General features: G+C 38.8%; 1 protein-coding gene across 2 annotated transcripts in view; it reads right to left on the reverse strand.

The window, feature by feature from the left end:
• CTNND2 (catenin delta 2) overlaps positions 1 to 24,244 on the reverse strand; it is a 538,559-nt gene that overhangs the window by 309,823 nt on the left and 204,492 nt on the right. Inside the window, exons 3-4 of one of the 2 annotated variants that reach the window (XM_086469516.1) lie at positions 4,896 to 4,930; positions 4,304 to 4,420 (exon numbers count right to left, since the gene is read on the reverse strand). In XM_086469516.1, coding sequence (XP_086325642.1) covers positions 4,304 to 4,420; positions 4,896 to 4,930 — 152 coding nt within the window. Of the gene's footprint in view, positions 1 to 4,303; positions 4,421 to 4,895; positions 4,931 to 24,244 lie in introns of those variants that run through there. The other variant, XM_086469517.1, reaches the window with a different exon arrangement.

A 24,244-nucleotide genomic window follows, 5' to 3' on the forward strand; every position in this document is an offset into this window, starting at 1 on the left:
CCCCACTAAATTAACCAATTCTGCCATGAAAATACCTCTCCCGAGCTACAGTCACTATTCAGTACTCCTGTGTCTTATGTCTGTCTCAAAACATTCCTAGTATCATCTCTGTCCTGAACTAAATTTCACTCCCCTGCATGTTTCCTTCCCCAGTGATTTCAGGTCCTACACTTACTATGCATTCCCCTCTCCCATGACTCATCTCCAGTGTCTTATATGCAATTAGCTTGGCTCTCACATGTCTGATCTTTGCCCTGATCCTATTTAAAGTGACAGGTATTTATCTTCATTTGTGCAAAAGCAGTATTTTTGAGTTCCCATTACAAAGAGATAATGGTGGAGGGAAGAGAGGAGCAGCCAGCTCTGCAGTCAGCTCCAGGCTGTGACGGTGGGTGTGTACAGCAACGTACAGCAGGGAGGAGGATGGATCAAGTGCCTTCACAGTGACACTGAGGAACCAGGCTAGTCCCTAGGACACACCATACACCAGCAGCAGCCTGTACCTGCCCACCCTCAGGGACCGAGGGTATGCGTGGACCACCATCATTCTACAGGTGACACCCCTGCAAACACTTAGCACAGGCTGAACTCCCCTCTGACTCCACAGAAACTATTCAGATCACGTTTGATGTAAATTTGAGTGATGCAGTGGTGACAGATCTATAGCTACATAAAGATAAAGAGAAATCATTGCAGTACAGGGAACTGGACCATGGAGATGCAGGTTCAGGTCCTAACTCAGCTGCAGCTTCTTGCGTAATTCTGGAAGTTCCCTTACGTTTCGTTTGTTTGCTTGTAACTGGAAACACATGATTTGGGAAGCCAATTTATACTGAGCTGGGACAGAAGAAAGCGACGGCCAACAGTGCAGGAGTTCCCCTCAGATGCATGTAACTGTCCCAGGGTCAGCGCAACCACAGAAACCTTGCATGAGAGCACACAGCACTTATGAATCTGCCAGTCTTTGATAATAATTACTTTAAAAGCAGTGATCATCCTGCTTGCATTTCGCCCAATTAATAAAAGCTTTATATATTTATTTTTATTTGCTGATTCACACTCCATGAAGGTAATTACTGAGCCTCTCTGTTAGCAACACGGAACTCCTCCTGTGTAAGCCCCTTTCATGTGACTTGTCCCATTAGACTTTTTTCATGGCTTTTATTTGATACTAAGGAAACAGCACATGTGAAGTGATGTTTGAGATTTAGAGTATTATAACAGCTGCCTGCTATGTGACAACTTTTTAAAACTAATTCTGGGAAAATCAGAGTGCATGAAACTGAATTGTAAAGATTCTGACTGCAGACACACTAATCCTCTACAAGGGCAGAGCTACTGATAGATTAACTCCCTAGACTAGATCCACACAGTTCAGAAAAAGAAGCTGTGGTCATCCCTGGTCAGGCTTTCATACGGTGATTTTAAAAATCTGCCTCAACTAGGCTAGAACTGCCATGGCAGGCTGGAAATGCTCTCCTCAGAGTCAGCCTTGTTACTTAAAATACAGCTATGCAGTCAAACTGCAGCAGGAAACATAAATTGTAAAGTTAAGAGCTCAAAAGTTAGGAAATACCAGACTAAGTTGCCTTTTCTGAATCATCGCTCTTCTCCTCCTTCCTTATCTTACAGCCAGTGCACAAAATGCAAAACTGTTCAGTGTTTTGTAGTTGCCTCACTTTTTACTGCATGACCTCAGGCCTTCACTGAAAAACGTCCAATACAAAGAAAAAAAAAACGCTCCCTGTTGGATTATTCTGTCACACTCAACGTTTACTTCAAATACATCACAAATAATGATTTTTAGAATACACGTAAAGTGAGACATTTATATAGATCTCATTTCCTATTTGGAGATTGAAGGAATTAAGACAAAAAGTGTCTATGAAATACAAATGCTGATAATAATTGTTTTATAATGCAATCCTAAGAAATTCAAATTAAGTTATACAGCCAGCCTTGACTTCGGTATTTTGACTTTGCAAACACAGCAACGATTTTACTGTCTGATGTGTTTGTGATATTTTAAATTGAAAAAAGACCACCAAACCAAAAAGAAAATCCAGTATATGACATCCTAACTGCATTTATGAGTGATTAGCAGAGCTGTAACTGTTAGATTTGGCATATAGATCTGATTCTTAATTAAAACCATAAATGGCAAATAGCCATCTAGTTTCATTACGAGGTGGGCCTGGAGCAGAGGAGTACGGGGCACTGTGACAAAGGGTTTCACAAGTATTTCCTGACAAAGAAGATCAAGCTTGCAGCTCGGTGGGGAAGCCTGCTCCCTTGTGAGCACATGCACCTGCCTGTTCTCTCCAAACGTATGGTTCTTAGGGGCAGCTACTGTCCTGTCCATAACACTATCACTATTTCCTTTCTCGAAGGTCACTCATCACCCTGTTATTCCCTCTCATTGCACCTAACTCCTGATCCCATGAACAAACCATCCAACCAAGCAAATTCAGCTTTCAATTTTCTGACTGGACCTCCTGCTTCAACAAATTTCAGTTTCTCCCCTGCTGGTGCCCAACACAATCCATCTCTATTGCTCCTCTTCTCTATCACTGTTTTCCATTTGCCCATGTTTCTTATTCTCCTTCCCTTCTCTCCATCTACTGTCTTATCTTCCCCTAACATTTTTTATTAATTTCCATCTCTTCAGCCAGTTTCTGCCTGTTTCCCATTCAAGTTAGCCCCTCCCTGTCCCCAGTCTTCTCTATCACCATTTACCCAGCTTCATTTTTTTATCAAATCATATTTTGAAGGCAATCCTTACCACGCTAGCCATTTAATAGGTTTCTCCTCACCCTCAAATGAAGAAAAAACCAGGACAAATCTTACATTGTTTCATCATGTTTTCCCAATTTTGTTCAGACCAAGCAACATCTTAACAGGTTTTAATCACACAGATAGTATTCAGATCAAGCAACACCTTAACAAAAGTGTTAGTGACATTGTTGTCCCAGAAATTGTGTGCATATGAAAAATGAGACATTTTCTACTGTCGCAGGATTGTCAGCTGTTAATTTTACTGCAAATCTTGTTTTAAAATAATGGAAAATGTTCTGACAAATTAAAATTCTGCATTCAATTTGCAATGCCTTCCCTTTATCACCTGATGGCCACATTTCAGGTGATGACTCGTCATTGCTAGAGATGCTTTGCAGAGAGTGGCTGTAACATTCCACTAGCCTTTCTAGATGAAGGGGAGATCATCCCCTTTGGCTTCAAGAAAGCTGAATTTGGACAGCCACCTTGAAAGACATGATTCAGTCAGAGGGTACTGGGCAGCAGGAGATTGAAAAAGACAAAAATGTCTCAACTGAGCAGGGGGAAGGAGATGCAGAGGAATAGTAGAGAAAACTGAAAAGCCAAGGTAGTGTCAGGAGCTACAGTAGGAGTGAAGTGAAAGTGGGTATATATTGTGGCAGATGGGAACAGAGTATCAGACAGGAGACTAAGGAAAAGGAAAGGAAAATAGGGAAGTAAACTGCTTTTTCAATAGCTAGTGCTACATCTGATAACAGACCTGTTAACCTGTTGGAAAACTTTGTCTCATGTGACTCATGAGCATAAGCCTTTGTAGACATCTGCTCTACAAATACATTGAGTGGCATGTCCCTCATTCACTTTTGCTGTTGTTTAGCCTTGACTCACTTTCCCAACATGAATCCTAGTAGAGGATCTATCCACTCACTGCACAATCTGCAAACAGAATGGCTGCTAAATAACCAGTGAGCCAACCTTTGAGAAAAGACTTCAGCTGTCCTGCTACAGCTGCCGTCCTCTGCACGATCTTTCAAAAGTTCACCTAACTTTTTCTATCTGTGTATCCATTTGGAAATTTTAGTCCTAAGGCGTACCAGCTGCCTGGCCAAGTGGTCACAAAGAGACATGAGAATTACTCATAGCCCCACACTGTGTTTCATTTTCTTACTTTTGCATACTGAAAGAGTGCTGTTTGAAAGCTACTTTTGTAGGGCTGATGCTGAAGTCTTGTGACACGACCTCATAGTATAGTACAGCAATACTACCATTACAAAATATTTTCTTTAAAATGTATTCCATATGTTTGGGGTTTTTCCTCACAAACTAGCAGTGAGATTCTCTCCACTATAAACAAAACCAAAAATTAACTTGCAAACGCAAGAAGGCAATTTGCCTGCTTGCAACTACATTGTCCTTGCCAATATCATAAAATAATGAAGAAAAGCACTGTAAGATATGCATTCAGTTTTAAAGCATGAAACGTTACAAATATGTCTGGGTTCTAGAAAACACATTTCTAGCAACTTACTTTCACTGGCTGAATAGTCCTGTGGATCGAGTATCCCTGATTCCTGCAGTGATCTAATACAGGAGTCCACCAGCTCCAGACCAGTGGTGAGCTCATCTTCTATATCCTTCTGACCATCTGTAATAAAATTAACAACATAAAAATGTAAAAGAAAGGCAAAAGGTAAAACCAGTTGCAAGACAAAACGTAAAAGCAGTTACAGGTGACTAAGAATTCACAGCTAATGAAAGAATGGAGAACACACCGAGATCACCCATTCAGAGGAGGCTGCCCATATTGAAAATTATGCCATCCTTTGAAAGCGTGGCCTTGGATTAATAAAAGCAAAATGAGAAAGTTCAGGTATAATCTTAAAAAAAAGTTAGAGACACGTTTACCAACACCCCCTCTCAAAACCCTACGTTAGTCTCTGTTCTTTTTGTCAATCCTAGCAACTTTTGCCAAATTTCACCAGTTTTTAAGTAAGGTTTTTTACACACTAACAAAGAAAAAAAACTTTGCATAAATATTGTTTCCCCCTCCATCTTCTTAGGAAATATTATCATTCTGGGAGAGAATATGTGTAATACGTATATGTAGATCAGTGCATTACCTTGTGTTTGCCAGTGAAACTGCTCTTCTGTTGAACTGAAAAGAGGAAAAAAAAAGCGTTAATTTTTAATGAAATGATTTAGTAGTGTGCCATCAGTATTCAGATCTAAATCTATTCTGGAGGAACTGATTTAAGAATAAAGGAACTAAAGGATAAATAACATACATATAATATATGAAGTATTATTTTACATATTTAATGAATGTCTTGCACAGCATTCATTCAGCAAGAGGGAAGCATAATTAAGTAACTTAAAACACACATATAGAAACTGCCCTCTTAGTCTTGATAGACAGTATTTCAAAGCAAAGACACTAACATTTTGCAACTTTTTTTGATCCTTCTATTTGTCTGATTTTCCATTTTTATAGAGAAAGTTACACTTTCTCAAGTGAACAGTTACATGCGATTTCTATTATGAGTTTGATTCCCGGTTCTGCTGATCATTATGTGCATTTTTATATTATTCAAATGTGCAGCTAAGTTAATTCAATTGGCCTACACAAGAGAGTAAATTTAGATGTGTTTGTGCTTCTATGTACAAGCACTTAAGCAATGGAAGGTCTTAATTTTAAAGTAATAAGCATGCACAGTAGAAAATGGGTTAGGTAGGGTTTTTTCCTATAAAATGAATGATATATTCAAATAAATGATAAAATGAACAGTATATTAAATTAAGCAATGAGTACACTTTCCTCCAAGGCATGACCTGTTTATGCTTTGATACAGGTCTTTCTCACATGGCAAGAATACAAAAAGGATTGAAGTTACTCAGTAATACTCATTCTTTTGATAACAGTGAACTGATTATTATAGTCATGATTAAAACATTTTTCTGTACATTTTTACAAGATATTTATAGAGGAGAACAAAATCATCTGTTCAATCCACTGGTAAAAAAGTAACAACAGAAATTATTTTAACTTTTCAAACTGTAAATGTGTTTCTGACATTGAGAATAAATGCTTTTTAATGAGTAAATGGATTTTAAATCTTGAATTGTTTTTCCTTTTCCCAACAGATGCTGGATCTCTTATATGATTATAGCTCCTAGTATCTATGTTCTGAACAAGAAAAATGAAAATAAAATTGAATGCTTCTTTTTGGAGGTCTCCTTTTACAGGAAAAGAACTTGGGTTAAATATTTATCAGATTTCACAGTGCTAAAAGGATAATTGCCTAATTTACATATAAATAGTTCTAAAAGGACAACTTTTAATTTCTAGCTGGCATCAAAAGTGTTAATCTGACAAATTCAAATCTATACATCATCATCATCAATTTCCAAATATCTGCCATCTGTGGTTTATACCGACTCACTGTAGAGAGATTTCATACATTAAGAAGCTAGCCCTTCGATGAGACACACAACTAAAATCCTTGCATTCAAGTCCACCGAAATTAATAATACTGAAGATAAACATAGCCACAGTCCTCTGGCAAATAATAATGGCAAAGTGCTAAACTGGAAGAAGTTACTTTAATTTAAATTACCTTTTCAAATGGAGCCCTAGTGGGTGGTGACTAGGGACAGTGGCTCTTTTTGAAATATTACTTTTCTAAATTTGAAACTCCTTTTGCCTGATTTTCAAAATCACTAACAACTGCAGCTTCAGCTGACACACTGGGACTTGAGAGCAATCTTCTCTTCTGGAATCTGCATCATCCATAATAAGCAAGATAACTACTTTCCACTACACAGTCCCTCTTCCAGTATCAAGATTTCTATGTGATAGACGCCACCTCAAAAGACAGAAAACAATGTAGTATCTCAGGTGGCATTCTTGCTGGCAAGAACACACTGATGTAAAAGACTGTGTCACCTCATCCAAATCAGTGAGAAAAGAAAATCAAGTCTGTGCATAGAGTGGATTATAATTTCCAGGAATTCCATCTTAACCCTTTTTAAGCAGTAACTTTGTAGAAAATGCAGAAGTCCATTACTGGCATAGCACAGATAGTATTAAATGAATCACTAGTGTCTGAGTAGTAGCGATCCCTAATATCACTAGTCTGACTTCCACAAAGGCATTTTAATGTATTCACCTTAAGAAATCTTAGATGGAAAGGTCTAAAAAAGGATTGCAATAAATTCTGACTATATTTTGGCTTTTCCAGTATTAGTCAGGCTTCTCCTCAGAATTACTGTAATGGTCTTGTAATAAATACTGTAACTTTTATAGTCAAGGTAACAGATTCACCATAGAAAATTTTATCCTAATGCTACCTTCTTATTCAACGTAGGGAATATGGAAGAGGCTGCCTGGGGAAGTGGCTGAGTCACTGTCCCTCGAGACGATTAAAAGACGTGTAGGTGTGATGCTTAGGGACGTGGTTTAGGTGTGAACTTGGCAGTGCTGGGTTAATGGTTGGACTCAATGATCTTAAGGGTCTTTTCCAACCTAAATGATTCTATGATTCTATATTAAAAGTGTATTTGCTTGTACAAGGATATCAATATATTCTGGTACGAAAAGAGTGCTGTTTTCCCTAGTTAAATTCATGCTCTTTAGCTTTTGAATGGTCCAATATAGCTGCACAATACAGTTGCCATTTCTTGGTTACAAACTGATGCCTCAGACTTGCAAACAAACGTGTAAAGGGTTTCCTTAGAAAAATCTTCTTAGAATTTGACACAGTTTAAATTTAGATACCCTGTTGTGGTTTTTTTTTCTTTTTCTTTTATTTTTTTAATCTTAACTTCTTTTTTTTTTTTTTTTTAAAAAAGGAGCTTTTTCTGCCTTTGGCCTGAAAAGGATTCCTGACTGAAGCAACCTGACATGTCTGTGCAGGGAGCCTTTAGGCTGTCACACAACTGTGCCAAATCTGCTTGAGTGAATAAAAGTGGTTTGGGGTTTTTTGTGCTCTTTTAGGTGTTTTCCAGCTTCACAAGACATCAGTACAATTGACTGTATACTCACATCAAATACATGAAAAGGCTAAAAAAAATTAACAGAAGTATTCCCCCTAATAAATTTTTCAGCATGTTCAGCAAAATAAAGCTTTCTGCTTTATAGTTTTTCTAAAGAAAAGGTTTTCAATTCATTATCAACTGCCTTTCTGCATATTCCTATGCCTCATTATGTAAGTTTGCAAACTGTACCAACTTTGACTGAGAAAGTTGAGCAGTAAAATTCTTTATTATTGAGAAGTTCTGAACTACGGAAACCTGCACCAAACTTAAGAGTTTGAGGAGGAAGGAGGGAGATTTTAACCAGAATTACATTAGTATAGTATTAGAAAATCATAGCATAAAATATTAATGAGTTGAGAACTCAGGCATTACCTCCCTTAACCAGAAGAATAATAATTATGATTTATTTGCTGTATTCTCCTCTCATTATTGGTAGTCACTGCATCCTGTATCTCCTTCAAATGTTCAAAAGTACATATAAGAGGACCATTCCACTTAATTACATTCAAGTGACATAAAGAATGCTATGTTACCATTCAACTATACAAAACTTCGACTCTTCTATACTTACATTGTCTTTGGAAAATAGGATTTATTGAAGGAAAATCCCAGGGAAGCAGAATAACTTAAGAATGAGAAGATAATGCTAAACAAACAAACAAACAAACCCAACCAAATAATAAAAAAAAAAATCTCAAATAATTAAAAAGAATTAGTTCTGGATGTTCATCTTTAAGCTAATGAACCTATCTTCTGTAAGGGTGCACTACATGCGCCTAAAACTTTAATAACCACCTATGCAAGGAAATATTCCAGGAAAAGTTGTTTTACCTCCCTAGGCAAGAACGAGCAAAGTAAATATCCACAGAGTGGTCATGTTGATTCCATCAGAATTCACATGTTCCCGTTTCTGCATGCATGTAATACAAGCAACGAAGTACCGAGAAACCTTCTATGTGTGACCTGGCATGGTAGGAGGATGAAAGGCAAATGAGCATAGCACACTGCAGGGAGCTCGTTCTGGAGAACATCACAGGAATAGAGCGCTCGGGGAGCTCCACCTGCTTCTGTACAGTGTGGAAAGATCAGAAGCACAAAGGGTTGCCAAAATGCAGAGTTTCTATGGACAGCAAAGGATGTCTGACTACCACTGGCAATCTGTTTACATCAAGTTTATCCCTTTTCAGGCATGGATAGAAAAATCTCAGTCTGAGATATAGTATGTCTACAAACAAGCTACAAATAGGGCCTTTGGGAGCCTTCATTATTTTTCCCCGTATCTCAAGGGAAACTAAAAAAGAAGTGTCCTCTTCAAGACGGACTTGATAGGAACCCAGCATGACAGGATGGGCTATGTGGAGACATTGGTACTGCCCCACAACAGCCACACCAGCAGAACAAGGTGAGCTATGTATAACCATCAAACACCTCTCCCCACAATTAATGGGAGTCAAAAGCAGTTTTGGTGGCGTAGAAGTGAATGCTCAAAGTGACACAAAACCAGTGCTTTCCTGGACCATGCTCATGAGCCACGTTTCTATAAAGGTAACCAGAACCCTGATGGGAAGTAACCCAGAGGTGGGGAAGGCTGTTGAGCTCTTTCGCAGAAGAAAAACTGCCCAAGACATCCTCAGACAGCATTGCCATAGGGCCTGCACAAACACCCAAGAGGATTCGCTTTCAAAGCAGGTGCCGGCGACCAGCAAGGGCACCTTGGACTCAGCTGAACTCCTAGAATTTGGGAGTGTGCCCGTACCCCCGGCAGCAGGGACAACGGTGCGGCAAAAGCAAATTACATCAAATCCCCAGCCCAACACATACATTTTGCACACTACCTGGTCACAGTGGTAGTTGCAGAATCACTTGGGTTTAGTTTTAGACATTACATGGCCTCATGTGAGACCTGATTCCCCTCTGATGAATGCCTCTTGATAGCTTCTGAATCATCCACTGCACTGTACGTGCTTCTCCTAGCACGGTACTCATCACGCAGCCTGCAGAAATTAATTTTTCTTATCCTTTGCACCAATATACACCAGTGCACATGCACATCAGGCCATATGATGTGGTTATTCAAGTCCTGTGTCTTATTGCTCCTTGGAAAAACACCATAGCAAGGAAATTCAGTTCTTGCTAGGAAGGGACATAGGTCTTCTTTCATTCGCTCTTTCTGGCTCACCTCCTGATTTATCATGGAGCCTGCATACAGGCTGCCAGGGCAAACTCACTTTTGTATTCCTTTCATTACCCAAGAAATATTTGTGTGCCTTGTCTTTGTGGGAAGTCATTCAGTTTACAGTTGTCACTCATTTCTGGAGAAAGTACTATAGCTAGCTGCTACACAAAAATATTTATTTTTATTGTCTTCTAAAACAATTAATGAAATTATATCTAACACTACTATAGAACAGCTATGAAAGGATTTTTACAAGGAGCTGTATCAGCACACGGTCTTTTCAATTACACAAACATCACTCTATGTAATTACAGGCAGACATTGTCTCACTGATTTTTAAATTGCTATTCTGGTTGTGGAAGGTGGAAGAAAAAAGATTCAGAAAGATTTCACAGAAAGCAAGTAGGCTGAGAAGTTAATATGCCATCGAAAGCAAAGGAAAAGCAGATTTTAAATCAGCACTACTGGTTATCTGCAAAACAGTAAACAATCTTTAGTATCAACTATCTGGGAAAAAAAAAAAAAAGACCTAAGAATAAATTTTACATTGAACAATCCCATGAAAAAGTACCAACCGCTCAATAAATTACCATGGAAAAAATTAACTCCCAAGTGCAATATTTTTTGTTGCTCAATTTAAAATTATGTAAAAATCTCTGACTTTGGTAGTAACCTCTCTCAAATATTTAATTGCACTCTACTAGTCAGCTGTGGTATCAACTTGGCAACCACATCAAGAAGTCCTTCTGATCTGACAAACCTAATCCATTCCCCTACAATGACCCTGGAAAAAGAAAAAAAAAAAAAATCCAACAAACCAAAATAAAGAAACAACACCTCCCATAAATCCACACGTATTTTACTGATGGCTGCTCTCATGTAACCTGTGAATTTCAAACTGACTTTTTAAATTATTACAAAGTTCTTAGCTGTAGATGCCAGAAAGCCATTCAGGGGGTTAACTCCCACCCTTATTAGAAAGGCGTTGCTACAGGTTCCTACAGGGAAAGATAATTGCCTGGGTTTTTTCCCCAGATGAATTATTGCTATCCCCTAGGTCTTACAAAATCAATAGCAGAACTTCGTGGCTGTGCTACGAATGTTTTGTACTTCTTTCCAATGATGCAGGGAAATAGTCGCAGCCCAATTTTCAAAAAGGTGCCAAGATCAATGCTTTCCTCTGCATTTAATACTTGCAGGTCTCCAGACATGATTTTCCTTTAAAAGCAACTTTTTAACCGCTCCAGTCCTGTTTATATCCGATTTTCCTATACTGATTGTGCTTAATAATAACTGTTCTGTTTCTTCTTATTTAAATGTGATTTAAAGTTCAGTGCGGTACGCCACCACGAGCACTATTTAAGTACAGAGCATGCACCAAAAGGCAGCAGCAGGCTTGCATTCCTCTCGGTGTGCTGTTTAGGTGCTTGTGAAGCAGGCAGCAAAGGCTGCTATGGAATTGAGAGCACATAATACGGTCTGATTCCCTGCAGTTTTTGATCGTCAGTCCTGAAATGGTCAAAAAGAGTATTAATTATAGTCTGGGGTTTGTTTGTGGTTTTTTTTTTTTTTACTGAATTAATTTCACACATACCAACCCCCTAAAAACATTTACTGAAGTTTTGATTGAACTTAGCCACCTAGGAACAAAGCTCTTGCTGCTTAGCTTGCAATACCAGTCAGTTTCCTTTGGTTTCAGTTCTGCAGTCTCTGACAGCGAAGCCAGAGAATCCTTTCACAGCAGAAGTCTGCGGAGCTCTGCTATTCCAAGGAAAAGAATCTGCAGGGCAACACACGCAAATATTTGTTGTAATTTTTTAACTTTAAACGTGAGAGCAATGACAGCTTTGGGTAAACAAGTATGGTATGACTGCCCTGTTCTCACTCCTGCCTTGGTGTCCGTTTCTGGCCCCTATGTATCCCAGACAGGACACTGGTCTAGATAGACCCTAACTCTGAATCAATACAACCATTCTTTCACTCTTATTTAAAGAAGCTAAAATAAAATCAAATTACTTCATTTTGTAATTTCCCTTTTTTAATTAATTAAGAGAAAGGTTGATGGTTTACAAAAAGAAAGAATTATCTCAGGGCTAGATTTCTGCTAAGGTAAAAATGTCAGTTCTCCCTGTTAGCTTCAAACTTATTTTTAATTGAGAAAGAATCTCACTTCCAAACTGAACTACCTCAACAGGAGCACATTTCGAACAGACCAGACCAGACCAGACTATTTCAGTTGGAAAGGACCTGCAATGATCATCTGGTTCAACTGCCTGACCAATTCAGGGCTGACCAAGTTAAAGCACACTGTTACAGGCATTGTCCAAATGCCTCTTCAACACCGGCAGGCTGGGGGCATCGACCACCTCTCTAGGAAGTCTCTTCCAGTGCTTGACCACCCTCTTGGTAAATAAATGCTTCCCCATGTCCACTCTAAACCTTCCCGGTGCAGCTTTGAAACATTCTCATGTGTCCTGTCACTGGATCCCAGGGAGAAAAGCTCAGCACCTCCCACTCCGCGTCCCCTCCTCAGGAAGCTGTAGAGAACAATGAGGCCACCCCTCAGCCTCCTTTAAATTTTAAATGTTGCCGCTTCTCCACAGTGGAGATCAAGTGTGTTCTGAGACACATAGTTCCCTATGCATTGTATGAGCACTACAGGAACTCACTCCAAACCACGGATGCAAGGAGACAAGTCAATCAAAAAAAAAGTATTACAACATGCTTTTTCAGTACCTTTTTGGTTTTGGTCTTTGGTACCAGAACATTAATTTCTAAAGAAATATGGTGCAATATAAATAAAATTCCTTTAAGGAAACCCACTTCTGTACATGAAGATACTGCAGTATTTCTTCCTGGGACAGCTAATTGCTGGAGTAGTTAAAACCCCACTAGTAACATGAAGCTCCTCATCTCATTACAGAAAACTGCACAAGGATAGCCCTTCTGCACAAGACTTAATCCTTAACATGCAGATCAAACCGAGCACCTTAGGCTGATCATTGTTTCAGGTAAATTATTTTAAGTATGACCACATTTTCATATGACTGTTTAAGCCACAGTATGTGTTCTGTGTTGTCCTTGATAACTAATAAGAAAGTGATTTTCTCTAGGTTTTGAGGGATGATTCGAGTTCAGCACTTCCTTAGGGAAATGATGCAGACAGAAGCCAGACGGCCTCTACCTTGAAGAAAGCGCATTCCACACAAGAAACTCCCAGCGCACACACATAGCCTGTCACGGTGTGAAATCACACATCACAGCCCTTCCCAGTTTCTCTCCCCTACAGCCTCTTCACATTAGCTTCACTCAGTTGCTTCCAAGAAACCCCTTCAGGGCCCTTCACCTTCCCCTCTCCCCATGTAAACAACTCTCTGCTTTTCTTTCCACTCCTCCTCTCCTACAGAAGAAAACACAGAGCCAGGATGTTTCTTCTTTTTACTTAGCTGATGGTTTTGCTGTTCCCTTTCCTGCAGCTTATGCCTGTTTAGGCCAGAAGCAAACACTTACTGTGCAGACATAGTGGTGGGGAGTCCTCTGTAACTAACAAATAATATTCTTAATGCTAATATATGGTCTGAATTTTGACATTGAACAGACTGCATGGTAGCCATCACTACCTTACATGTTGTCTGTTGTTTCTGTATTCTCCACCAGATGTGTGGATAGGAAACATTGCCATGAAACAGGGGAAGATTCTGCAGGGAGCAGGAAAGGTTTTGTTGATTCTTTTTAAGGGAAGATTAAGTAAAGGATTTGATGTGTACAATTAAAAAGCCAAGTTTAATAGATGTGTTGAACAAATTATTTTCTGCTAAGATGAAGGAGGAATAATCATAGAATAATTTAGCTTAGAATGACCTCTGGGCATCATTCGGTCCAGTCCCCACTTAAAGCTGGGATGGTCCCTCCAGTTCTGTATTTGAGATATCTTAATCTGTGACACCAGCAATTTGGTGATTGTTACGTAAAGCAGTATACACACAACTGTATAAATTAATACCTTGCACAACCAGAAACACCAAGCAATGGAGAAACTCAGTTGTTCTAGAAGCAGGCAATACCAAGAATCAGTATGCAAGAAATGATGAGTCTTATATTTACATTTCAGTGGATGAATGTGAAGGCAGCAGAGAACTACTTTCTAACCTAAAATGTTGGATGAATGTAAAGGTAATTTGGCCTATTAGTTGGGTGATAAGCAGCTGGATCAACCCCTGAAATTGTTATTGATTTATGATTTTAACTATGGGGGTGAAAATTCTTATTTGTAAACTGTCTGTTTGTATATGGAGTTGACAAATTATCCAAGAAACTAAAATGGCACATGGTAATAACAGCTATTTAGCTATACGGATAACCTTTAATCACACATTCATTACTGAAAATGACTGAAATTATATTAATGCAAGCTGACAAAAAATAAATGTAACCTTTAGACAGATTTGGAGCTTTGCTTTAAGCACACAGTCTTTTTATTCAGGCTTTTTCCAGCACTAAGGCTCAGAGGGTAAAACAAGAATCAGTTCCCTCAGAAAATAATATTTGTTCCATTACTCATTGCTTGCCAGTGACTAAAGAAATACAACACAGGAGACACTATGCATGTAAATCCAGGGTCATAAGTCAGACATTTGGTAAATACAGATGTAAGAAATGCATAATAATTCTTAAAAATAGTGTGTAGGCTATAGAGAGACTATTCCTAAAGAGTAAAAGGATACCTTTGTAGAAGCTTGAAGAAAATGATCTTCCAGATATCATACCAGTAATACTGAGAGCAGTAATATTTTGAATCATCTTTATTCTTAGCAGAATGTTACAATATAAAATGTTGTGAAAGTTACTTGACAACAAAAACAATTCCTTGGAATTTTGTTTTGTTAACAGACGGATGAAATCACTGTTCTACTTAAATATATTCTACATCCAGAACATGAAGCTTCACCAGACAGTTAAATAGAGGATCTTTTCATCTTAGTATACGTACATAATCTACACATTTCAATACTGAGTTAAAACTTTGCTAGAGAACTTTGCAATGTCACTTCCTGATCCTGTGTGCACCAGTTTGTACTTTAAGGTCTGCCAGACAGGTAAATCATGAAGGGCTGTAAGGTAAGAGTTAAGACAGAATATCAGATCAAATCAAAAGACAAGTGCGCGGTCAGTCTTCGAAATTCTACTCATGACTTTGTTCTTCCATAACCAATCTATTGCTCACTGTTTGCATATCGAAACAAGTAGCAAATTCCTTGTTTGCACCTATTATCATGCAGCTGATTTTGTTACAGTTGTGTGGCAGATTTGTTTCCTAAAGCTTGTTGTATGTTGCCTCTCTCAGTCGTGTTTTGGGCAATTCCACTAATATTAATGAAAAACAAAAGCATACACCTGAATTTCCATATTATTGTTCCTTTAAGCTGCCAAAAAGACCATCTTTCTCTCCACAAAATGGGGAGACCAAAGTGGAATGTAAATTGGACCAGCAGTGAAAGCCACTTGTTACTTAATTATTGCAAAAGTTTCCGATGCAGATCTGTCCCTAAGAGACTAGAGAAGTGATTTCACAAATATTACAGATTCTCATGTTGCGTTCAAAAAAAAAAATATGGGAGGCTTAGCTATATGATTTTATCACTTGTAAAAATTTAAGAGACCAGTAGTCTATCACTCATGGTAGCACTGAGGTCATAGCTTAGAACCTCTCAACGAAAGAATTCAACTCCTGAGACGACTTGCTTGATAAAACCAAATTCTACCTATTGTAGTCCTCAAAGCATTTCAAATTGGAATAGTTCTAACACTTTAAAGTGTTATGATAGGGCACTGACCTTCATTCTGCTCAAGGGGCCATCAAGTACTTTCTGGAAAATCTGCATAATTACGGAGAAAAATATTAAACTGTATTAGGTTAAACAAAAGCACTAATTTTCTCTGCTGACTGCTGAAAAAGAGGACAAGGCAAATGAAACACAGATCTCAAGTAACTACTTGAGCTTTACACTGGCAGATACAGTTTTTTAAAAGCCCTTTGTTTTGGTGAGAAGGTTCCTGAACCATATGAAAATTAAGTTCTTGGCCACCTATGAAAATTCCTCTCTAGGATGCATCAACATTACTTGTTCAAAACTATTTGTTAAAATTCTTTCTTTCCCATGGCTGGTAGATCCAGAATCCAGTTGGTTTTCACTTCAGCTCATGCCACTGAGTAATACTTTTTCCTCCACATCCATCTTAATCACATGTTGCATCATCAGAAGTATTACATATACATAAAATACAAGTTACCAGTTTTGCATTTATTTCAGCTTTTTTTTCTCTAATAACAATAAATTAAATTTTGAGGAGTTCTCAACTGTGTTATTGTATCATTTTACTAACTCTGCAACTTCTTTCTCTTTATATATTTTAATCTAGATTTAAAAGCTGATTGAGAATTTTATAATACTTGTTCAGTGCATCACAGAAATACTCCAGTCATAATGCTAAACCCATTTTCATGGACAAAACAGAGCTAATATGAAAAGAGAGGAGACTGGTATTTTTTTTTTTTTTCTCCCTGAATATGAATCAGGAATATAAAATATGTTCTGGACTTGACAAAATTCATTTCTCACTGTATAAAAACACTAAAGCTCAGAGTTGAAGACAATTAAGAAATCAGCGTGTTTTGTGGCCATTTTGAGGAAGAAAAGCAGTTGCAAGTTAGCTTAAGGGCAGTCAGTGTCAAAAGCAGACAGACTTTTACTCCCAATCATCTAGTTCAAACCCCTGCTCAAAGCAGGGTTGACAAGCGCTGGTTGGGAGGTATTATCAGTCTTCAGTTGTAAAAATTGTGTCCAGATCTTAACGTTTTTCCATTTTAAAGAATACAATGAGTAAGGAAAAAGTCCATAAGGAAACATGAAAAGACCCACTGATAAAGAAAATGTTAAGAATCTCTAGTGGTCAAACGATTTCCACAATTTTTTGTGTTAAATAATACAGTTCAACACAAAACTGTACAGGACAACTGTATAGTTTTGACTGCAATACAGGACAACTTTGCAGTTAGGATGGGACTGGCCTGTTTTCAATAAGAATGATGTTCTAATGAGGCATCATGGTAAGGAGAATTCAAAGAATACGGTATACTCTACACCCCATGATGAACTATATAATTTCCAGTCCAAAACTGAAATAACTGTGATAATCACAGATTTTATTGATCTATCAAGCTGGGGATGGCATTTTCTAAACAGACACTACAAAGTATTGTACCTATTTAAGAAAGGGGGAAAGAAACTAAACCAACCACAACTGAAGCCTAGGCTGACTTTCAAAGTTAAAAACTTGCTAATAGTTCAAATTATAATGGTCAACAGGTAAAGAAATAGATGCACTTGATTTCATTAAGGTTTCATACTACATAAAGTGGTAAATTTCTTTCAAAGAGTAAAAAAATGAAATGTAGATCTAATACATCTAGAATTTCATCAGGCATTTAACCCATTCTCAGATTACATTGTCAAATTAATAGCTTAAAAAATAAAGTGGGAAACAGTACAAAATTGGCCAGACAAGAGAAAACCAGCAGTGTTAAACTGAAGCTGAGCGAGAGGAAAATGACACAGAATTACTCAAAAAAAAAAAATCAATCCTGGAGGAGTATAGTTTTGCACAAGAGTGTGTAAGATGAATTCAGCCACTCTGAAGATGAGGCAGGATCAGTACTTGAAATGTATTAAAGTAGTCTTCTGATATCAGACAAGACTGGGCTTTTTGATCCTTAGGTTTATTCCAGACTCATCTTACCATGACCTGGATTTAATTTTTTCAGGAAACATTGAAAATTGTCTTCCTTCTCCTTGGTCAAGATTTTTAAGAGCCTGAAACAAAATTTGGCAATTATAAACATTCAAATGATTCCCTAACATACTTACTTACAAAAGTTAACATTTTAATTATCATGATGTCAATATCTTGTAGCTATTTATAAAGACTTGATCTAAAAATAAATACTATTAGGCAAATTGCATGTGAAGTTTAGGAAATACACACTAATAGTGGATAAAAGTTTTCTGTTCTATTTTTCCTTAAGTCATTGTTTTTACCACTGACAGATTAAATTTGAAAACATGTTCTTCTGCAGCACTGTGAGCCCAAAACACCTTTAATGTTTCCTTATTACAAGGAAAAACTGCCTCCTCAAGACTCATGTGCACTGCAATGTCTGCTTTATAATAGCAAAGTGCTTTGAAGAACTAATGTATAATTAAAAAAAAAAACCAAAACCAAACAAGTAGCCTGCACAAAACTACAGGTACTGCTCCATCACAGCCTGACTCCTCCGTGTGCCGGGTCACTGCCAGAGAGATGCAGAGCACAGAGCTGGAGACTCTGACAAGAGGTGACCTCAGCATGTCTGCCAGCACCCTCGCCTGCCTTGTTAACAGGGCAAGCTGAACTCGCCGCTGGGCGGAATCCAGAAACACCCCAGTACATGAGTGAGCACATCGTCAGTACCAGGGGAGAAGGATCAAGAAGGATTTCCCAGTAAATCTACATGAGGCAAACTCCCCTGCAGCAGATGGTGTTTGTAAAAATGGTGGCTTGACTGCCTAGTTCACTCCTGTCCAGCCCAACCCAAAACAAGAGGGTCTTCTGTCAGAACTGCAATTTTGCTCCTTATTGCACCTGTACAAGAAGTGCCACCTTTTTTTTTTTTTTTTTTTTTTTTTAGAGAACTACTATCTCCTCCTCCCATCTTCTGCCTATTACAAAAAGCATTAACAGAACCTGTGCAAGGCCAGGCACCCTGGAATCCCAAACAGTATTCATTCAGTGAATAAATGTATTTATCTCAAACCATTCACGGATCCTTTCATTTCTTCCTAAGCAGTTCAGCTTTTACTCAAATCAGCAGTAGTTGAAGAAGGTGGATTACTGTGCAAGTGAGGCTGCCCATAAAACATGACATTAAAAACAGTGATTTATTAAGTAACTTGATGCCAAATATATGAAGCAGATACGTTTTGAGCATGCCAGTACTTACATTAGGCACATAAATTTAACTTCTGCAAACCTGGAGCCAATGCAGCTTGAAAAAAACAGGTGGCTTGTTCTGGCTTGTACAGTGTGCTCAGCATTACTGCTGGTGTCCTCCTAACCAGGACACCATGTGTAAGAATGTGGCTGCATTGAAAATCCAGTCTGAAGTTGCATTTCAGATAGCAATCATAGAATCATTGAATGGTTTGGGTCAGAAGGGACCTTAAAGATCCCCTAGTTCCAACCCTCCTGCCACGGGCAGGGACACCTTCCACTAGACCAGGTTGCTCGAAGCCCCATCCAGCCTGGCCTTGAAAAAGAGGAAAAAGAGAAGTAAAACGTAACCCCTACTGTTACTTCTAAACTGTGAAAATACAACCTGGAATCACTGGGCCAGCAGAAGCAGCAGCCCGTGATACCATCTTCTCAGAGTTGAACTATATTTTTGGCAACATATTTGAAAGGTAAGGATTGTTTCAATTTCCTCTTCAGCAGAGGGCAATAAGACATACGTGGCACCACCTGAAAAGCAACTGAAACTCAACAAGAAGCCTGCCTTCACTGCAATTCACTCTTTAGAGCTCTGACACAAGGTATGCATGTGACAGATAGGGCAACCTTTCATGGCTGCAGAAGAACAACCTGCCAAGAACAAATGGGGCATTATCTAAAGTGTAGGGCTACCTGACCAAAGATGGCCTTCTTCCCCTTTTTCCTTCAATCCCTTTATAAGTTTATATTAAAGCAAAGAATAACCTAAGTCCTCCAAAAAAAAAAAGAAAAAAAAAAATTCTTGTCAGTCTATTACTTACCATAGGGTACTTGACATAGTTACCATGTGTGGCAAACTTAACTTCACGGGGGCTGCTGACCGCACACTTACTCTGTAGTTTTCACTTTCTTCCACACGGCTCAAGCTCATCTGTTTACACAAATGAATTTGTGACATCTCCCCTATTATTTTATGAAAGCATTGACCACCTGAAAATGAATCCCCAGAAAGCCACGCCCTACCATGATGTGTATTGTACCCACCCTGAACTCACCTTTCTTTCTCTCAATATCCCCAACTGCTCCAATCCTATTTTGCATCTTACCTGCCCTGGCAGAACCCCCCCAGTTTCCACTGTCAGATGCCATATTGCATGTACTGCAGTGAATATTACATGGGTCTGCATCCCAACCTACTCTATCAGAACAAAAGCAAAATCATACATTATGCAAATATCTTTCAAAAGAAAGATCTTTTGGCAGCATACACTAACTACGTCATCTAACCACCTCTGTTTTATGTGGGAAAACTGTCACTACATATCAGAGGGAATTAATTATGATATGGCTTTATTGCACAGCCTTGCTGACAGCATTTTGTAAACATACATGGAGGTATGTGACTAATTTGAGTGCTTCTGGGGAGTATGAAGATCTAACAAGTGGAGGAAACTGAGAGGTCCCTGTTCTTTACCAGCAGCCCAGAGAACTGCAACAGTGGGCTTCTCTGTCAGCAAAGTGGAGCCATCAGCCAAGGGTGACCACAGACAGCACAGCTATTGTATTAATGCAAATACTTTTCTGAGCCTATCACACTTAACTCAATGCACTTCCATTTCCTTCCTGTTCAGTGACAAACTGCATGTGGGTAAAATGCTCCTCACTGGAGTGCCAAATAATAGTGCCTTCCTTACCAGCAGGAGCTCCTCTCAACTTCTTAGGCTTCACACTAGCAAGGGCCAGCACACCTTGTTGGTCCCACTCATGCCACACGTACCAGCAGCCACCCAACTTGACAGCCATACTCTTTGGCTGTGGCAGTCATGGGCTACTAAACCTAACACAAAACTATTTTCCCTACAAATCTATGCAGCAAGTTCTACACATATTTACAGCAAGAAAAATGTTTGAATAATTCTATAACAGCAGAATATGGTCCAATCAGTAGTTAAGAGGGTTTTTTGTTGGTTTTTTTTTTAAATTAATTTTATTTCTGAAGCTACCATCACCCCACACATTACAGCGTGAATCGTATTTAAAATTAGTTTAACCTTATAAATATTCCAGTTGTAAGCATTTTTTTCTCTCTTTCTCTGACTTCCAGGTTTAAATTCTAGTGTACCATTTTATCAATTTCCAGCTTTAAGGTTATGAGTAATACTTTGATTTTTATACAAATGGATTACTGGATCCACAGCTGTCAGTAAAATTATGGCCAAGACTTTTGTAGCCTGAACCAAACTACAGAAACATTTAAATAAGCCTCCTTAAACAAGTAACCAATAAATGAATACTCTTGACAAAAATAACATATCTCCAAGAAGATGGTTATTTAATAGGCTTTTATTGTCCATTAAGTATGAACTCTGAAATTGTGAACTATAATGTATAGATGTATGTAGGATACAGTTTAAGCACAGCAGCAGTAATTTCAAGATAGAAGTATTTCCTAAAATTTCTCTAAAGCACTGCATATAAAAACATTTAAACAGAGTGAGCTACATCACTTCAGAATCAAATGCAGACACTACTAAATGTAAGTGAGGTTACATGTGTGAGGCAGAAGGGGCATACAGTGAAAACCACAAACACATGCTAGAAGTTATTTCCTTTTCAGCGAGCCAGACCCAAACCTGTAAATTTGGTGCTCAAAATGAAGTCACAATGGGGCCTCACATCTGAAGATCCTGCATTTATATATTTATTCATAACTAGTCTCACCTAAGTTTCCAAGTCCAACATCCTTTGCATCCAAGCTGCTGTTCTGGAGCCCCTAGTCAGACTATAGGAAATTAGGAAGCGCTGTTCAGCTGCTTGTGAGCAGCACATCTATCCTCTAATATCTATCCTCGCTCCTCATCAATTCAAGAGAAAGGCAGCTGGATGAAAATACCACATGGATTAGCATCAGCATGGAGACGAGTTTTGACCATCATAATTTAATTATGTATATGGTAGGACAGACTGCAGCCTCAGCAAGTTTACAGATGATGCCAAATTGTGAGAAGTGTTTGAGAGACCAGAGGCTTGTGCTGACATTCAGAGAGACCTCAATAGACTGAAGAAATGGGCTGACAAAAACCTCATGAAGATCAACAAGGTGTGTGCCATGTCCAGCGTTTGGGGCGGAACAACTCCATGCACCAGCACAGGCTGGGGTCTAATCAGCTAGAAAGCAGCTTTGCAGAGCAGGACCTGAGGGGCTGTTGGATAATAACTGGAACATAAGCTAGCAGTGTGCCCTTGCAGTAAAAGGTGGCCAACAGCACCCTGGGCTGCATTAGGAAAACCATTACCAGTGAGCTGAGGGAAGTGATCCTTCCCCTCTGCTCAGCACTGGTGAGGCCACATCTGGTGCACTGTGTCCAGTTCTGGTCTGCCCAGAACACAAGAGACATAGACATACTGGAGTGAGTCCAGTGAAGGGCCACAAAGATGATAATTGCACTGGAGCCTCTGCCATACAATGAAAGGCTGAGAGAGCTGGGAAGGCTTCAAGAAGGGCTCCAAGAAGGGAAGGCTTAGAGCGATCTTAATGTGTATAACTGTGATGGGAGGGAGCAAAGAAGATAGAGCCAGGCCTCTCAGTGGTAGCAAATGAGCGGACAAGAGGCAATAAGCACAAATTTAAATAGAAGAAAAAACACTTAAACATGAGGAAAACCTTTTTTACAGTTAGCACAGGTTAACTAGCTAACCACAGTTAACTAGAACAGGTTGGTCAGAGAGGTTGTGGAGCCTCCATCTTTCAATCCCATGGGACACAACCTTGAGCAACCTGCTCTAGTTGACCCTATGTTGAGCTGGGAGGCTGGAGCAGACACCTTCATAGGTACCTCGCAACCTCCACCATTTGGTGATTTTACATCAGAATTCCCAAAAGATGGAGCATATTGGGATCTCTATGCGATTTTACAAACACTTGTGTTTTGTAAAGGAATAGAGAGAATGTGAAAAAAGTTTCTAGATTACCTGACTACCCTAAACCAATGTTACCAAGACCACTTAAAGTCTGAAACAGAATTTAAAAACAGGATGGTGAAAAGTGCAAAACAAAAGCAAATAAAATAACAAAACCCCTGAAAGATCATTGTCTTCAACCTTTACATGCAACTGGGCGGCCATATGCAACACAGAGAAAGTATGAAACTTTACACCCTGCACTTAATCACCGCAACTATTGCAGAAAAGCTGAGCTTACCTAGCTGGCTTCTTATTAGGCACAACACGGACTTGAAAACTAAAGATTACACATCAAGAATGTCTTGTCCTTGCTGTAAAGTTCACTACTTGAGCTCTTCTCCAAAGGCACTGAAAGTAAAAGCTGAAGTGGAGCTGAAAGGTACTGGTCTCATAGCTAAATGGTGTCCCTGACAGAGGTGGTCTTTGAGTCTCAAGCCTGGGCCTGGTTCAGTTACTGGTTTCCCAGCACGTGCCCCTCAGCACGCAGTGAAGCAGCGTGGTTCCCCATCACTCATTCCAGCAGTCCGCAAAGTTTGCAAATGCCACCTGTCCCACTTTGCCCTGGCTGAAGCTGAAGTGCTATCAGTCTCTGCCGACACATGCACGCAGCTATACATCACACGGAGCTAATGCCCAAAACTGCCACTAGAACACAGGAAAGCTACTGTCAGGGATGGCACTCTGTGACAGCTTAACAACATATGGTTTCCTTTTGATCTAGTACTGTGGTTGCACAGAAGGAAAAAAATGCCATGCAAGTTATCCTTACAAGCCTTTCTGAAATAAGACTCTAACTTTGGTATAAATACAACGGTACATCTTCCTTAAAAATAACAATATAATTAATAAACTATTTTAATAATCATTAATCATTTATTAATAACTACATAGTTTTGTAACTATGTGTTTTATTCTGTAACTATGTATTTTATCCATCTGTCAATAAGCCACTCATATCTAAATTTATCTTATTTATGCAAAACTACATGTTCACAAAACCACAAATTTCTTACTTTCCTTATTAACTACTGTATTTTTCCACAATAATTCCCATCCCTTCTGCCTGCTCCCTTGCTCTTTGCTATCACAGAGACTTAATTGAGGAGACTTTGGATCATTAGTTTTCAAATTAAAAATATTTGGAAGACAACATAGACCCATTTTTCAGAAGACAGAAAGTGATGTTAACATTTGCAAAATAAAATCCAACCTGAAGCAAATCTTAAGAAAGCATCTGAACAGAACCACAGTCTCCTGGAACTCAGGTTCTTT

Source organism: Leptosomus discolor, chromosome 8 (genome assembly GCF_034619465.1).
Source record: "Leptosomus discolor isolate bLepDis1 chromosome 8, bLepDis1.hap2, whole genome shotgun sequence".
In the NCBI taxonomy this organism is placed as follows: domain Eukaryota; kingdom Metazoa; phylum Chordata; class Aves; order Leptosomiformes; family Leptosomidae; genus Leptosomus; species Leptosomus discolor.